We start from the raw sequence: 13,469 nt of genomic DNA on the forward strand, positions 1-13,469 counted from the left end.
TCAGTACGAGGCCAATTTAAAAATAAAATGATAACCAAATTGTGGTAATACTGAAGAAAAAAGATCTAGAGAATGAATCAATCTACATTCTTTTTTACTACCCCCAAAAATATTTGTCAGTTTAATTTCATTACCATCTGTCAGTGGAGAAGAACTAGATGATGTTTGAAATGCTTTTAGAAATGGGTGGTCCATGGCTGTAGCTGGAGAATCTAATAATTCAATCGAAGGTGCACCTAAGAACAAAATATATGAAGAATGAAATTAAATCTCCATTTTTCAGGATACAAAAGTTATTTCAATGCAAAATAAATTAGAACCTCAGCTGATTAATTAGAAAAAAATTTTTCTATAAAAAATTTTTATTTAGATTTTTATCTGCCATATGAAGTACAGGGAATTAGCTAGAAGTATGTTTGTACTTCTCAGAGATCTTTTTCACAGAAAAAAGAAGTTATGCATGAATGTAACTATGACAAAGTGATACAAAACCTTAATACAGTCACAAAAATATTATCAAAAGCAAGATGTTCATGAACAAAGAACCTATAGTTGAAGAGGACAGAATAAGTGCCTTTTTACTATGTTCCTCACTGGGAAACCATCTCAAAACAAAGTATGAACAATAAAGAAAAATTCAGTGAAATGAGGCAACATCCACAACCCCACACCACAGAATTACAAAGACCAACTGCTAATACATTGACTTTTGGACCAAAAGGAAGGAAGCTGTAGAGAAAAATTTTAAGTGCTCTATATTCTTCACAAACCACCACCTCTCCTATATCCCTCTTCCCACACAGTGGATAGAGGGAAGGAAATAAACTCTTAATCCTATTTGGTTTTTTAAATGAATCCTTTCTTATAAGCTGAACAGTGTGGGACAATTGCTTGTTCTTTCAGTTTTCCGCCCGCTCCTTCCCCAGCTCCTCTCTCTTGGGGTTGGAAGAAATATAAGAGAAGGAGCTCGGGTCCACTGAGGCCCCTGTGCTGTCCTATGCTTGCTGCATCCACTACTGATCTCAAATGCTCAAGACTGGTAAGTGGTAATTTAGTCTCGCAGCTTGGTGGGAACTCACACTTGCTCTCACTAGAAGTATAAACCCCTGGATGCCTGCCACTTCCTCTACTGAATCCCCCAGAGCTCAGAGCACCCACCCTCTAGCTCTGCTTGGGATCCCCTTGCTATGACAAATGTCTCAAATGCCTTTCGGCTCAGCTGCCTTCCAACCACCCACTAGGAGCTGGGCATTATGGACTCCTTCTGCATCACAAAGGAAACAAATCAGCAAGTTGTCATCTCTGTCCAGGACTCTACATGGCTAACAGAGCAGATGTCCCTCTGCCCCAGGCTCCCCTACATCTGAAATCAAGGCAAAGACATCTTGTTTCCTCTCCTCACTCTCACCTTTCCTCACCACACCTTTCCTCAAGGGCCAAAAGCAGGGGATTTTCTCTCTTTATAAGATGCCTAAGTGATAAAATACTAGAAGGCATAAGAAGACAAGATGCCAGCTATTCCCACTATTACTTAGCACGGTTCTGCAAGTACGAGACATTGTAATTAGTTAAGAGTAAGAGCCATAAAATATTGGAAAAGGCAAAAATACCACAATGTACAACACTGACCAAACATTTAAACTCTAACATTAAGTAATAAAGGACTGGTAACAAAAGCAACATAAAATATTTGCTTTTCAATAAACAAATAATAATCAGCTAGAAAATATAAAGGAAGGAAAAAACCCTACATATGATAGCTATAAAAAAATTAAACACCCACAAATAAAATTAAGAAAATTAAGAAACAGATTGAGGACTTTCATGAAGATAACTTCAGAATTCCACTCAGCTACACAGAAAACAAATGCAGAGACTCAACATTTTAAAACATTAATTCTTGGGACACCTGGGTGGCTCAGTCAGTTAAGCAGCTGCCTTGTGCTTGGGTCATGATCCCAGGGTCCTGGGACTGAGCCCCACATCAGGCTCCCTGCTCGGCGGAGAGCCTGCTTCTTCCTCTCCCTCTGCCTGCCACTCTGCCTACTTGTGTGCTCTCTGTCAAATATGTAAAATCTTATATTAAAAAAATAAAATGAAAAATAAAATATTAATTTTTCCTACATTAATCTATATATTCAACATGATTATGAACTAAATAATAGAATGTTTTTGTAAAAATAGAATGTTTTGTAATAATAGAATGTTGTCGAAAAATAATGCCAAAGTTCTGAAAAAAATTAGAGAGTAAGAATAAGTCAGGAAAATTCTGAAGTAATGAAATGAAGTCATAAATATTAATTTATTATAAAGTTGTAGCACTGAAAATGGCATGGTAGTTGCCTAGAAATAGACAACAAGCAAGCAGAAGCAATTAGCCTTGAACAATTTCTGGTTTGAACCCAGCCCTACCACTTATTAGCAGAATAACAAAGAAAAAGATGTACTTCTCTGTGCTGAGTTTCCTTATCTGTAAAATAAGAGTAATAATAGCACTTAACTCAGTTATTGTGAGGATTAAATGTATTAATAGATATAAAGAGGCTGGAAAGACTCGTGGAAGTACAAAGCTGCAATCATCATCAACATTTTGCCATTGGGAACTGGGTTTTCTGTAACTGTTCCATGAGCTTAATACAATCATGCACCTATGAAAATTGAAAAATGATTTATGGAATCTAACAAGCTAATTGTAAAATTACCTAGAAGAGAAAATACAGATATACCAAAGGAATCTTGAGAGAAAAAGAAAATACAAACAGGAAGCATTTACCAAACCAAATATCAAAATATACTACGAAGAATAATAATTAAAAATAAGTAATATTGACCCAAAATAGACAAATAGGCCAATGCCACAAAATAGTACGACAAAATATGAGAAAGGTAAAGTTTCAAATTATTTGGGAAAGAATGGTGTTTGGATAACTTGCCATCAATTTGGACAAAAACTGAAGTTATACATACCTCACATTTTCACAAAAAAATGTATTCCAAATACATGAAAAAGCTAAACATAGAAACAAAAAAAGAATTAAGTATTAAAGTACATGAAGGTAAACATAATCATATAATTGTCTCCAAAATTTAAAAGCTGGATAAAAAAAAAAAGAAAGACAAAAGCTTGGAAGAAGATATCTGCAAAATAAATGACAAAAGACAAGTACACAGATTATATAGATTACTACGGAAGTATTAGTACAAAAGACTATATAGATTAGCTCAAAAGATTAGTATATACATTATATAAAACTATATATAAATGAGAGAAGATAAAAATACAAAAATGAGCAAAGTATATAACGGACAAGTCACAGAAAGCTAAACAGCCAATAAATATGAGAAGACTCTTCTCACTGGTTATTAAACCAGGGAAATCAGACTGAAACAAGAACATTTTCACAGGTCAGACTGACAAAACATTGGGTCTGCAATATCAGTGACCAGCATAAATGTGAGAAATAGGGAAGCTAAACAATCTAGAGGAAGTATAAACAAGTACAGCATTTTTGGAAGGCAATTTGACAGAACGTCTTAATGAAATTTCACACACTTCAACCCAACAAATCTGCTTCTCTGTATCTACCTTAGAGTCAGATTTATGTAGCACACAAGCAAGAAAGTTCAAGGATGTTTTTGGCAGGACTGGTTGTAAAGAAAAAAAAAATGGAAACAATCTAAATGCCATGAACAAGGTTCAGAAAAATTGACAAAATAGCTTAGAAAACCTGATAAATTGACAGCGTGGAATATTATGTGGGGGGGTTAAAAGAATTGAATAGATTTGCGTGTTCTGACATGACAGGCCTTCAGATTTTTTCCGAGTTGTTAAAAACAATAAAAATATATGCTAAAAAGAAAAATAAATTGTCAATCAAATATAATTATCGATTATCAGTGACAGCAAATTACCCTCTGTGAAAGGATCTGGGGTAGAGAGGTGTTCAAGGCGGCCTTACAATACTTCATTTCTCTTGTTTGAATCTTTTACAAGAAAATATTCATTCACGTTTATGTAATTTTTATACTGAAAAAAACTGAATACAAGAAAAAAAATCCATACACACAGAAGTATTTAAAGTAGATAGGAACCATATTCTTCTCCCAATCCTATTCAACTTCAGAAAAATTAAAAAAAAAGAAGAATCCAGCTACCTTCAATAGTTGAAGATATATCCAACTGAACTTTTCCCTATATTACTTAAAACTTTCATGTATGCAAGCAGCGTGTGCATACATTATTATAAATGTGATAACATGTATACATATACATCGGCATATGCACACACAGACATAAGCCTGTTTCCAAACTGAGACAGCTATAATGGCAAAAAAAATTGCATATAATAGGGCAACATGTAAACTATATCAAATAAAAAGAAATACTCAGCTATTACAAACAACAGGGTTGTGGGTTGGGATTTGGATACAAGTATTGGAGTAGGAGTGATCTTTTTTCTTGTGTTTTCTATAATGACCATATAGTGTATAGTAGCAATAAAATCTTTATTAAAAAATAAAAATCAAACAAGAGAATGGTTTCTGGAAAAAAATAAAGAACATAAAGTGTGGAACAAATATAGGGCTTCACTCTCATCAGCACACATAAAAACAATATGACAAACTCACATTTCATTGATTGACACTTACCAATCCCACTGTCATCTAATCGCAAGTAGCCTTCTGCCAGTGAGCTGAAGCCTGTTAAGCCTCCCATTGCTGCATAAGGGACATCCTGTCCCACTGGCTTTCCCTGAGCCAGTCTTTCTTGCTTAGTTTCCACAACTGTGTCATGAGCATATGCAGGCTGACCACAAGCACAAGTGAAGCAACTATGGAATCCTGAACACTTGGAACCTGAATCGAGATGTGAAGGGAGTCAAAGGTCTTTAAATATAGGTAGTAAGTTGTCTGCCCTAAAAATGCTCAGCTTGGCCACAATCACCTGAATCTGAATCCCTCATATGCTATCCTCAGGCCTCTAAAACTCTAGCCTCCAGCCCCTGAACTCTCTTCCAGCCACTGTTCTGTAAGATGCTGAAATGAGTAAGGTAAGGTAAGGTATATAGCAGGAAAAAAAGTACTGGAAAAACCAACTAGGACTAAAAGAAATTGGGCTAACACTGTAAAGCCAGGAAATGTAGGCCCTCTCCTCAAATATGGAGTTAAAAGCAGGTGTGGATAGCCTAGTGACAGGACCAGGTGAAGAGAGAACGTGGAGGCCTCCCTGTGGATGAATGCCCCATAAAAGCTTTATAGGAAAGCCAACCTACAACATAGAAAGGACACAATGGAATAGTTTAACAATAGAGAGCAAAGAAATACTGACACGTGCCATACCATTATGACTCATACAAACATTATGCTAAGTGAAAGAAGCCAGTTACAAAAGGCTACATATCTATGCTTCCATTCATATGAAATGTCTAGAATAGGCAAGTCCATAGAGTCAGGAAGTAATTCTTGGTTGCCTAGGGGTGGGGGAGAGGAAGGAATAAGGAATGACTACTAATGGATATGGAGTTTCTTTTGGGGGCAATGAGAATGTTCTAAAATTGACTGTGGTGATGGTTGCACAATTCTATGAGTACATTAAAGACCACTGAACTGTACCCTTGAAATGGATGAGTTATATGGTATGTGAATTATATCTTAATGAAAGTGTTATATAGGGACGCCTGGGTGGCTTAGTCAGTTAAGCTGCTGCCTTCGGCTCAGGTCATGATCACAGGATCCTGGGATGGAGTCCCACTTCTGGCTCCTTGCCTGGCAGAGAGCCTGCTTCTCTCTCTGCCCCTGCCTGCCACCCTGCCTGCTTCTGCGAGTTCAATCTCTCCCCCCCTCTCTCTCTCTGACAAATAAATAAACAAAATCTTAACCAAAAAAAAAAAAAAAAGGTTATATATATTAAAAAAAAAAAAAAAATACATACAGAAGTGGAGGCCAGAATACACCATTAACAAAATTTTATGCACTCACACTTCTAAAAAATGTGTATGGGAACCAAAGCGCATAATAAATTTTATCCAACTACTTCCATACTTAGCCAGTGAAAATACATTTGATCCTGCCCCGTCATTAAAAGTCTTTTATAACATATTTCTATTCCAACTACTATGAAAATTAGAATAACTATCTACTGAAGAAAATACTGAAATAATGTCCTACCTATGCCAAGGGGGTATTAAAAGGACGATCAAGTGAAAGGGCTGGGATTTGGGTACAGGTATTGAGGTAAGGATGCTATCACATATAAAGTGTTAAAATTGTTGTTACCTTTTGCTTTTCTCATCAGCCTATATTTTAGGCAATAACATAATAATCTGCCAGCAAATTACAAATTTTTTTTCAACTTATCAGATCCTTTCTAAAAACCTCTCAACAGAATTTAGTTGATAAAATTCCCATTCAAAAATTTAAATCTGGGGCACCTGGTTAGCTCAGTCAAGAGAGCACAAAACTCTAAATCTCAAGATTGTGAATTCAAGCCCCCTCTTGGGTGTGGAGCCTATTTAAAAATAAATTAACTAGTTAACTAAAATTTAAATCAGATCACATCTAAGTATTTTTAAAATCTATTACTATCGGGACGCCTGGGTGGCTCAGTTGGTTAAGCGGCTGCCTTCGGCTCAGGTCATGATCCCAGCGTCCTGGCATCGGGCTCCTTGCTCCGCAGGGAGCCTGCTTCTCCCTCTGCCTCTGCCTGCCATTCTGTCTGCCTGTGCTTGCTTTCTCCCTCTCTCTCTCTCTGACAAGAAAAAAAAAAAAAAAAAAAAAAAAAAAACTATTACTATCGTTTAATCTATTTGAATTCCATGAGATTAGGGCTTATGATTGCAAAACAACTCAGTTTTTCCACAAAAATAACACTTTAGAGTAGTTGTCCATCAAACTTTTCTGAGTTGTTTAATATTGACTAGGCACTAAACAAAACTGGCACAAAGACGCATTAAATATTTAATAAAGAAAGACAAACATTCTGTTGGTGTGTTTCTAACAATGTAACTCACAGGCATTGCATAGAAAGCCGGGCGCAGCGCTGTGCTGATCCGCAAAGTGCTTGCACCTGCAGCGAATGGGCTGCGCGCCGTTCAGAGGGACGTAAAGGTACGCCCTGCACGCGCAGCCGCTCACTCGGCAAGGGAGACTGATGGGGCGCTGCTGTGGAATGGTTTCAAAGTCAGTTTTATGTTGCTTATACCTACAAAAAAAAAAAAAAGGAAAGAAATAAAAACAATGCAGGGATTGCTGGAAATTACAATCTCTGTCCTGTTAAATACAAAATTATTCAAAATTTTTTATTTTTATTTGCTGTTCTTGTTAGTAAGGCAAAAATAAACTCCCTTACAGTATTTTGTCAGCTCTGTCACAAATTGCTTTGGTCGGAAAAAACCTTCACTCCTTTAGATTTTTATCTTTAGTTATTTAAGAACAATTTTCACAGCAGTATACAAAGAAATATGATTCCCTTAAGATACCACTAAAGATTCTTCAATATGGAACCACAACCTACGAGTGTGGAAGAACTTCTTTATAAAAATTCTTTATACTGAAGTACATTATTTAAATTTATTTTCATAGGTTTGCTATAAAACTGAAATGAGTTCAATAAACATATATATGAATGTGATTTATTTTAATATAATTCCATTTTTATGGAATTTTCCATTTTCCATTTAATATAATTCTATTTTTAACTTTTAACTTCAAAATAAATTGTCAACATTTTTTAAAAGCCAAAGCTCTTTGTTAAAACACTATAATTTTCTTTAACAAGCCACTCACTTCCTGCTCTTCAGGTGATACTCAATAAAATAATATTGAATTTATTATTCTTAATATTAATCCAGGTAGTACAAGTTAAAATAGCAATGAGATGCCATTTTTCACTTAGCAAAGAGAACCAATTTTTTTTTAAACATAATTCACAATGCTGTCAAGAGTGTTATAGAAGAAACTTTCTCATTTAATGTTTCAAAAAACTTAAAAAGATCCAACCATACTTCCCATGGCTTATATAATTTCATATACAGCATTTTCTAATGTATATAATTATCAAATCACTGTTACACACCTGAAACTAACATTGCATATCAATTCTATGTCAATAAAAATAAAAATAAAATCATTAAATGGTAAAAAAAAAAATCCTTTAACCCAGAGTTCATTTTTCAAAAATACACCTCAAGAAAATATTTCTGAATATAGAAAGAGTTGTGTGCATAAAGATATCAGCAATAGTACTTATAATAGCAATACAAATACACACACATACACAACATATTAATAAGGGAATGAATAAGCAAATCAATAGACAACAGTTTTTAAAATTTTTAGCAGTGAAACCCTTCCTGCAAATAAAATCGCTTACAGAACCATAATATATAAAATAGATAAAAGCAGAATTGGTTAAAGCAAGGGAAAAAGGCAAAATTAGAGTCCGTCCTTCCTCTAACCTGCCCTTCCATGTGGTACTGCTGAAACTCCCTCATAGCTCTAAGGAACACACAATGAACACCACTGGACTAGCTAGAATATTGAGCAGGTATTAAAAATCTTACTTGCTCGGGTCATGATCCCAGGGTCCTGGGATAGAGCCCCACATCAGGCTCTCTGCTCAGCAAGGAGCCTACTTCCCCCCTCTCTCTCTGCCTGCCTTTCTGCCTGCTTGTCATCTCTGCCTGTCAAATAAATAAATAAAATCTTTAAAAAAAAAAAAAAGAATCTTATTCGTGGGGGCATGTGGGTGGCTCAGTTGGTTGATCATCTGCCTTTGGCTCAGGTCATGATCCCAGAGTCCTAGGTTGGAGCCCTGGTCAGACTCCCTGCCCAGCAGGGAGCCTGCTTCTCCCACTCCTCCCAGCTTGTACTCTTTCTCACTATCTCTCTCTCACTATCTCTCTCTCTCTCTCTCAAATAAATAAAATCTTTTTTTTAAAAAATCTTATTTGTGATTACTACATAACAATGTGGAAACATTTCTGTGACTGTCATTAAAAACTTGTTCAATATTTATATGCACACATCATTTACAACGAAATGAACTATGTAAAGAAAAAAACATGAATAGTAAAATGTATTGATAGCATCTGGCTTTGGATGGTGAGTTTTCTATTTTGCTATATGTTCTTCATTTACCTTAATAATAATTATAATGTTTATAACAGGGAAAATATAACGGTTTAGACAGAGATCTCACTGAGTGACTAGTACTAAAAATCTTTTCCATGGAAGCTGGGGTGGGTTCATTTTGAAAGTTAATTCCATGGTTCATAATTATACATATATGAGACTAACACTAAATTTGTACAAGAATAAATGATAAAACCAACACAAATTAACCAAACTACTCTTCAATTCTGAAAGATACCAACATAACCCTCATTCTCTATTCCTCCACAGTGTTTTCAGTTGGGGTTGCTAAATAAATTTCAAGTCCATCTATATACAACATTACTCCTCCTAGCAACAGCTTAACAACCTTTGGCAGATGGCAAGTCTCTATGTAAACAGCGACTATAGAGAGTCTCTCCTGAGACAGCCCCAGAAACTATGAGAACAGGGCAGTTCTCCTTGCATGCTCTGTTTGGAACAGAAAGTTAAAAAGTTGTTACCTGAAAATACATAATAGGTTCAATGATTTTTCCAAGAAGCAGCTTTGTCCTTTTGAGCTTTATAGCTGTGACCTGTGACAGCAGTAAAATATAAAGTAGAACACAACAAACACAGACAAATGCAAACCTCTAGTATAGGCAATAAAAATCAGTGGCTAGAGCCTCCTTCCTTTTCTTTCCTCCATATGCCTTACTCGGAAAAGGACCATTTGTAATAAAAAGCTGTGTGCTTGTATTTTTGTTTGCTTAAAGAAAGGTATCAACACAACACGTTTCTTTTTTTTTTTTTTTTAAGATTTTATTTATTTATTTGACAGACAGAGATCACAAGCAGGCAGAGAGGCAGGCAGAGAGAGAGAGAGGAGGAAGCAGGCTCCCTGCAGAGCAGAGAGCCCGATGTGGGTTTCAATCCCAGGACCCTGGGATCATGACCTGAGCCGAAGGCAGAGGCTTAACCCACTGAGCCACCCAGGCGCCCCACAACACGTTTCTTAAAGCACAAAGGGAGATTAGTAAATTGAAGGAGAAATGCTTCTATTTGTAGGTTGGTAATCTCTTCAGTGTGGGTCCACTCAAGGAACTCTTAAAGCAATTTTGCATTCTGATGACCCATCCTTTACTAACTTATCCAGTCATGGGAGAAGTAGACCCTTGGCAAAGCTGCAGGGGCACCAATATTTTTTTACCAAATGCAAGAGAAGAGATGTTTAGGGTGGTGGACTCCATAATGAGTTCTAATAGGATAGAAGAGAAATTTTTAATTATAGCAAAAAATAAATAAATAAATAAATAAAACCACTTCAGATCATTTCTAGGGTAGTACATAAAAGCCTTCTTTTAAATATTTCTCAATTATCACATAGTAATGTTATTTATAGAAGGAAGATACGATCTGCTACAATTTTACATTTTCTAATCACCAGAAAACTTAGCAATATCTTACCTATGTGTACAAAAACACAGTGTCTCTGGACCCACAAGCTTACAATCCATTCCAGTTGGTGACCGCCAGCTCACAAATAATCTGTTCTGTAAGCGCATAGGTAATACTCTTTTTTTGTATTCTTCATATTCTTCAGGAGTAAAAAGTTTCCCTCCATCGTCCTCACCGACAATTCTACAACAAAAACTTCTCTTAAGCCTTGAATATTTATTTTCCAGGTCAAAAATACTACACTTCAAAATTAAACTATACTTGTATAGTCAAAGGAAATGCTGCTTCAGATTTGATTTTTTTTTACCTTGGGTTTATGTTAATAGCAAATTTACCCAATAGGAATAAAGCTTTTGCTTCCCAAGTGAAAGAGGATTCCAAATTAAAAAAAAAAAGTCAGTGAACTCATGACATCTGACTTTATTGATCCGGGTTTACCACTGGACAATTACCGCAAATTCAATCTCAGTTTCTCCTTGGATTCTGAAGCAAACATGCTCATTCTTTTCATTAAAAGCTAGAATCTAAACTGCTAAAAATTCAAATATTTTCCTCCTTAAAAATAGTACTCCCCCTGAAAAACAATAGTACAAAAAACATCAGTGCAGAAGACAACATGGGTAATGTGAACCCAAATCCTGGCCAGGAGTTTAAACCCACAAATACCTTTGGATCTACACAAGCTCAAACCCACATATATATTGAGTAATCATCCTTTAATTCCAAAACTTTAACTTCAAAGTTTTATGGGAACAATTAAGCCACCACTATTTCTTCATTCCTTAAGAAATTAAAAGTTGGCATCCCTAGAGAAAAAGAAAGCACAAGTAAAAGAATTTGTTCAAAATTAAAGAAATTTCTCCTTGAAAATATCACCCCTTAAAAGCCATGAAAGATGTTGTTTGTAGAATGCTACTTAATTTTTTGTGCAATCCGTACTTTTTCCCATACTTTCAAGCTTTTAGCTGGGACAGATAAATAAAACCAATTCAGAAGCTATGAAACCATCACAACCTTCTTCCTTACTTAAATAACTTAGATACACAATAGTAAAAAAAAAAAAAAAACAAAAAAAAACCCAAAGGGCATTTTATTCTGAGAAAAGTTTTGTATCATTTCACATTATAATAGGTACCATGTAATATATCAGTAGGTACTGGAAAAAAAAGATCAACACAGGTCTTTAAAAATGGAGATCATTTGTGCTTGACTACCAAACCAGCACAGCTCAAACTTTACAGTAGTTACAGAATCCCCAGGGGATCTAGTTCAAATGCAGATTCAGATTAATTTAGGGTCTGTAGTGGGCCTGAGCATGTGCATTACTAACAAGCTGCAAAAATAATTTTCCACCAGGTCTTAACATTTTCTGGACCAGGCAAGAGACCATAGCAGAGACCCACAACCCACGTATCTAAACATCTAAATATCTACGTTATCAGTCAACACAAAGCCCTGGAGACTTGGAGGCTAAAGAAACCGGCCCAGCCCTCAGTGAGCGCTGGGTGGAAACTGTCCTGGGTACAGGACTCATGGCCTTACCGGGACCCACCTGACCAGGGGATGAGGCCTGACCCATCAAGATCCCCACTCTTAGTTGGCTCAGAATTACCAAACATCTCTAGCTGTTACCCAAAACTATACGACCGAGACAGTCAGAAGGAGTGAAGGTCAGTGAAGCAATCTATTTGCGCTAACAACCCTGGGTGATTTGGGGCGACCACCTTTAAGCAGAGGAGCCCCTCTCGCTCAGGTTTTCCAGGCCGCTGGGATTTCCCAGGCGGAGCAGTGACTGCCTCACTTCCCGCATATACACACAAGTTCTCCCCGGGCCCCCCCCCCGCACCACCACCCGCAACAATCGCCCCCACACCTCCTCCCGGACCCCGTCACCCCTGGAGCCCTCATCCCCACATCCCCCTACTATAACCTCTCCAGGAATTCCCATTCACCCAGTCTCCCAACTGCCAAAAACCTTTCTTGGGAGACGGGGGAAAATTACATGTCTCCGCAGGTGCATCAGGCTTTGTCAGGGCCCAGGACAGCGAGTGGCGTCCTCGAGCCAAAGCGGCAGCTCTGTTTCCATTTCCGTAAGAGGAGTTTCTCCGGAACCGTCGAAAATACACCAGTCTTTCTCCTAAAACCAGCACCTCGGGGTTGAGAACGCGTCTGGAAGTTCACGACATACCCTATTACTAAACTAGCATGCAAACGACGTCTGCTATTTCTTATAAGGCCAGAGTACTCAGTGTGAACTCTTCGATAGCCATTTAGAAAAAACAGTTGGACCTCTGCATAAATCTAAGAGTTAATAATCCGCCTTGGAAGGAGTCGAAGCGGGAGACCTCTTAAACAGCCTCGGAAGAGACTTATTGGAACTACATGTCATTACAATATTTAACTACAAAAAGACGAAACTTAAATCCAGATAACGAAACCTCCCCCCAGCGGCCGGACAACAGATTCCGGGATTCCCGGAGCCCCAGGTGGCGGGCGCCGGGCGCCTGTCCGCGCCCCCCGCGCTCCTCCGGCGAGGCGGACGCGGCCTGCCTGGGTTCTCCTGGCCCCGCCGAGCAGCAGCCTCACCTCCGGTACTCCAGGTACTCGTCCACCGCCGCGGCGCCGCGGGAAGGCAAGGTCAGCCGCTCCATGGCTGCGGGAGGCGAGAGGAGCCAGCCCAGCGCGCTGACTAACCGACCTCCGAGGAGCGAAAGCGGCCCCGCCCCCGCCGGCCGCGCCCCCACCGGCCGCGCCCCCTCCCGCCCGCCTCCCGATTGGCCGGCCCGGGAATGGCGGCGGAGGCGCAGGGCACGCGCTTCCACCTGGCCGCCTGCTCCGGGCGGGAGAAAGCTTCAGTCTCCTAGGGCAGCCATCGCCGCTCGGCTTACTGCAGGCACAGACCTGGTGGCTCTTGCCTTCCC

General features: G+C 38.3%; 1 protein-coding gene across 10 annotated transcripts in view; it reads right to left on the reverse strand.

Moving 5' to 3' along the window:
• Positions 1 to 13,237, reverse strand: part of FAM221A (family with sequence similarity 221 member A) — a 29,203-nt gene extending 15,966 nt beyond the window's left edge. For 5 of the 10 annotated variants that reach the window (XM_032873129.1, XM_032873147.1, XM_032873138.1 and 2 more), the window contains exons 1-5: positions 13,135 to 13,237; positions 10,558 to 10,731; positions 7,011 to 7,201; positions 4,651 to 4,857; positions 135 to 236 (exon numbers count right to left, since the gene is read on the reverse strand). In XM_032873129.1, the coding sequence (XP_032729020.1) occupies positions 135 to 236; positions 4,651 to 4,857; positions 7,011 to 7,201; positions 10,558 to 10,731; positions 13,135 to 13,199 (739 nt within the window). In that variant the 5' untranslated portion in view covers positions 13,200 to 13,237. Of the gene's footprint in view, positions 1 to 134; positions 237 to 2,967; positions 3,011 to 4,650; positions 4,858 to 7,010; positions 7,202 to 10,557; positions 10,732 to 11,214; positions 11,355 to 12,837; positions 12,985 to 13,134 lie in introns of those variants that run through there. The other 5 variants (XR_004384464.1, XM_032873169.1, XM_032873152.1 and 2 more) reach the window with 5 other exon arrangements.
• Positions 13,238 to 13,469: the final 232 nt, after the last annotated feature.

Source organism: Lontra canadensis, unplaced genomic scaffold (genome assembly GCF_010015895.1).
Source record: "Lontra canadensis isolate GAN:19392208 unplaced genomic scaffold, GSC_riverotter_1.0 scaffold2, whole genome shotgun sequence".
Classification (NCBI taxonomy): Eukaryota; Metazoa; Chordata; class Mammalia; order Carnivora; family Mustelidae; genus Lontra; species Lontra canadensis.